Genomic DNA, 5000 nt, shown 5'->3' with positions numbered 1-5000 from the left:
GTGAGCCATTTCTGTATCTTGTAATTGCGGAGTTCCTCTCGCTTTTCCATCTGAGTTTGAAGCTGTAAATATTTTCGCTCCAGAATCTGATGATGAAGGTGTAGCTCCACTCAATCCGTGATATGAGGATGAATATGTAGTTTCTACCGCTTCTCGATCGGATGATGAGGCTTTAGTTCCTATCGCACCTTGACTTGAGAATGCTGATGTAGTTGCTTTTGCTCCTTGAATTGAGGATGCTGATGAAGTGGATTTCGCTCCTTGACCTGAGGATGATGATGTAGTTGCTTTCGCTCCTGGATTTGAAGATGATAATGTAGTTTGTTTCGCTCCTTGACTTGAAGATGAAGCCTTAGTTCTTTTCGCTCCCTGACCGGAGGATGAGTATGGAATTCCTCTCGCACCGCGAGCAGGTTTCGACGATGTTGTACCCATACTAAGCAAAAAAAAAACAATTATGTTAAACTAACATATTGTGTGTATTTGTGCAATTATTATAATTGCCATAGATGATACATATGATTTTATGAGATAACATTGGTCTGTCATATTTCTGAAGTTTTTTTTTCAATAATGAATGTATGGTTTTACTAAACAAACTGCTGATTAAATATACGTGGCTAACATGAAAACACAATACGAAACACACTGATTGGACACTTTTTATGTTTACATAAATATACATATCAATTCGAGAATGTACATGTGACGTTATCAACTGCGCTGTTATGACTGCATAATTCAAGTAAAATTAATTGCTTTCTAGCGATTATTTGACAAATCTAGGTTATTACTTAAATCCGTGGTTAGTGCCAACAACCTTAATAGTACTTCCAAAGGTCCCGTTCTTGATTATCATATATGTTTTATTTTTCTATTATAATGATTTATAACTATTCTATACAATTTCATCGCTTAGTAAATACAGCTAACAAGAATTGTTTACAATTTATATATGTAGAAAAGTCTCTGTATACGGGTTTAAATAATGATGGTTGTGGAATGTAAATGCATGTAATATTCAACTTATTCGTCAATTATAACTACACTCACAATGTGTAAATTTGATATAGTAAATGTACACGTTTTATAATCCTTTATTTATTCTTTTGCACCGGATATTAAAGGGGCCTTTTCACAGATTTTGGCATGTTTTGAAGTGTGTCATTAAATGCTTTATATTGATAAATGTAAACATTAAATTTTAAAAGCTCCAGTAAAAAATCAAAAATAAATTTTAAAAAAGGAAAAAAAGTAGCCCGCAGCAGGGCTCGAACCAGTGACCCCCGTAATCCTGAAGTAAAAACGCATTAGCCAACAGAGCTATCCTGCCAAGCATACATAACATGTGTATTTTATACGTTATATAAGCAATCTTCGTAGTTTCACAAATTTAAACGACAACAACAGAACTCTCCAAATTATTCAATCGTTTCGCGTTGCAACGCTCTATAATTTTTAGGTTTTTAAATCGTCGAAAGATGCATATAATGGCTATATTGGACCATTGTAAATGTACAGTAATACTGTTTCCTCACAAATATCATAACTAAACCGAAAGTTTGTGAATCTGAAACAACTTTTCTCAATTTTGTCAATTTACCAAACCGTGAAAAGATCCCTTTAAAGGATGTCACTGTACTTTTAATGCAACAAACACAATAAAACTGCGTAAATTCATCGTTATCGCGAAACTGAAAATAACTAAATAGGCGCTCCGTGTATATACCGTCTTTTCCATTTTCATTTTGCATTCGACACAACGAAAAATTATAATCAACGTATATTAGTTCATATTCCGATTTTCTTATGACAGGAACAACAACAACAAAAAAGTTGAGTTCGTTATATCGTTTTTCGGTGTACTTATAACAAAACAAAACACAAATCTTATTTCTCTATTCATATTTCGTTTCAATTTTAATAATACAAAAATCAATATATGAAAATGGAAACACAGCGCCTGTTTCCATTTATCGTTCTTGAATCGATAAAACGGTGTACGGAATACGAGGGGCGCTCCGCTGTTTTGAGGAGATAGGTCGTGATTGATCTTTTTGTGCAGTTTTCTCCCTTAGATCTTATTATTTTTGAATACATAAATGTAGACAATTATAGAAGAAGAAAAGTCGAGTCTTTGGACAGCTATTCTACTACTGCATGTACTTTAACAGATCACGCAAGCCAAAGCCTGCTTGAAGGCGCGTTCCTCTTCCCCGCTCACGGCCACCACCACCTTGAAGAACTAATTGATAAACTAAGCTCTGAAGCTCATATATATCCTCGACTAAGCAAACCATACACGTATTGTTACAGATATACAAGCTTTTATATAATGATATTCGAGATTCATTTTAGGAGACAACCAGGGTCTAAACCGGAACGTTTCAACGCGTGCATGTAGTATCTATAGGCGTGACGCATGCTATTCGCCTTCTTTATCAAACGTAACGTTTAAAGTCATTTTTAGCGGCGTTATAATATTATTGGAAGGTAAATATTTTGTTAGCATTAACTTAATCTTGAGCGCTCTTTCCGGAACATTAAATATGCTGTTTAATTAGTTATTAAATAGGCACAGTTAATATTATTAATAATATTATATGAAATTATTTCAAGCGCAAAACGGTTTCACTTAATGTATTTGGTTATAATTCTTTCGGAGCTAAAGTCAAACTTGTTGACGCTCTCAAATATTAAGCTCCGTTTTATATTGGTTATATTTGGAGTTCACAAGAATTTAGCCCACATAAAAAGTATCTCTAAATTCTTTGCGCGTCTTATAAATAAGACTAGTATAATGTGTGACTTAAACGTGATCTTATTATATGCACATCTTGCTTGTATTTTGTGTTCAATTTTCTAGTTAACTATGTTTATAATTTAAAATAGAAGTTAACAAAAGTGTATGCTTGTATTATTTGCTTAATTAGTAATGACCTTTTCCTTTATCTATCTTAAAAGTACGGACAAGTACTTCTTTGGTACGGACAAGTGAATTTGTGGGTCCAACTTGTCCGTGGACAATTAGACTCTTAAAATATTTCAGAACCCCTGCTACTACTACTACTACTACTATTACTACTACTACTACTACTACTACTACTACTACTACTACTACTACTACTACTACTACTACTACTACTACTACTTCTACTACTACTACTACTACTACTACTACTACTACTACTACTACTACTACTACTACTACTACTACTACTACTACTACTATTACTACTACTACTACTACTACTAAAACAACTACTTCAACAACAACAACAACTACTACTACTACTGCTACTACTACTACTACTACTACTACTACTACTACTACTACTACTACTACTACTACTACTACTACTACTACTACTACTACTACTACTACTACTACTACTACTACTACTACTACTACTACTACTACTACTACTACTACTACTACTACTACTACTACTACTACTACTACGTCTACTACTACGTCTACTACAACTACTACTACTACTACTTTTTCTTCTACTACTACTACTACTACTACTACTACTACTACTACTACTACTACTACTACTACTACTACTACTACTACTACTACTACTACTACTACTTCTTCTACTGCTACTACTACTATAAACTACTACTACTACTACTACTACTACTACTACTACTACTACTACTACTACTACTACTACTACTACTACTACTACTACTACGACTACTACTACTACTACTACTACGACTACTACTACGACTACTACTACTACTACTACTACTACTACTACTACTACTACTACTACTACTACTACTACTACTACTATTACTACTACTACTGGACTACTACTAATACATACTACTACTACTACTACTACTACTACTACTACTACTACTACTTCTACTACTACTACTACTACTACTACTACTATACTACTACTACTACTACTACTACTACTACTACTACTACTACTACTGCTACTACTACTACTACTTCTACTTCTACTAATACTACTACAAATACTACTACTTCTACTGCTACTACTACTACCACTACTACTACTACTGCTGCTGCATATACTACTACTCCTACTACTAATACTACTACTACTACTACTACTATACTACGGATTAAAGGGTTGCATTATACAGTGTATGTTTATGGCACATTAGTTGTTTTAAGTCACCTTAACATTGGCGTGTGCAAATAAGTCAGTGTTTTATTTTAAGCAAGTACACTACACGTTATTGTAATTATATACACATGAAAGGAACTTTAAAGTTGTTACCTTTTTACTCTTGTTGAACTTTATATTAAAGTACAAATCAAACACCACACTGTTGTTGTTGTGTTTTTTTAATAAATTATATTTTTTGTAACTGAAAGCGCTGTTCGACGATGTGATGATTGTTATTTAGATAGTGTTTTCTTAATTTATTGACATGTTATAATAAGGGATGATGGTCTGTTTTAACAGCTGTATACGCAGTTTACATTGATGATTTTATTTGCACTTTTTACGTGATCATTATGTATTCCATACAACACTTGTCTATGAAAACACCAACGACGTAGATGAAGATATTTAGATCGCAAGATACCAGACACCCGATGTTAAAAATAACTTCTTCGATCCCAGAATATAATATATAATATACGTATTTCAAATAGTGTAGATTTCTACGCGAATGAACGAAAAACAAATACGAGTTCCATGTATTAAATTTACGTCATATTTGAGTCGCATAAAGATGTTAAAGGTATTTACTATTAATTAAAATACATGCATAGGCTAGCAGTACGTTAAAATATTAAGTATCTCGTTATTGGCATTTCCGAGTTTATGGTTTTTGTTCGCTCATTGATGACTACATTACCGAAAGCTGTTTTCAAAATAATACACAACGGATTTCACAAGTTTACAAGTCCGACGGTACATAAGCATTTCCTTGCAAGTTATTTTCCTAAATATAAACACAATGATGTCTAAATGGTAGAACAAAGATTCACTACGACA

General features: G+C 33.1%; 1 protein-coding gene across 4 annotated transcripts in view; it reads right to left on the bottom strand.

Moving 5' to 3' along the window:
* The window catches only part of LOC127853477 (uncharacterized), a 35673-nt gene that overhangs the window by 7560 nt on the left and 23113 nt on the right, over nt 1-5000 (bottom strand). For all 4 annotated transcript variants that reach the window (XM_052388028.1, XM_052388029.1, XM_052388026.1 and 1 more), the window contains exon 2: nt 1-436. This exon is cut by the window's left edge and continues 370 nt beyond it. In XM_052388028.1, the coding sequence (XP_052243988.1) occupies nt 1-435 (435 nt within the window). In that variant the 5' untranslated portion in view covers nt 436. The remainder of the gene's footprint in view (nt 437-5000) is intronic.

Source organism: Dreissena polymorpha, chromosome 12 (assembly GCF_020536995.1).
Source record: "Dreissena polymorpha isolate Duluth1 chromosome 12, UMN_Dpol_1.0, whole genome shotgun sequence".
Classification (NCBI taxonomy): Eukaryota; Metazoa; Mollusca; class Bivalvia; order Myida; family Dreissenidae; genus Dreissena; species Dreissena polymorpha.
This window is presented reverse-complemented; position numbering and strand designations above follow the sequence as displayed.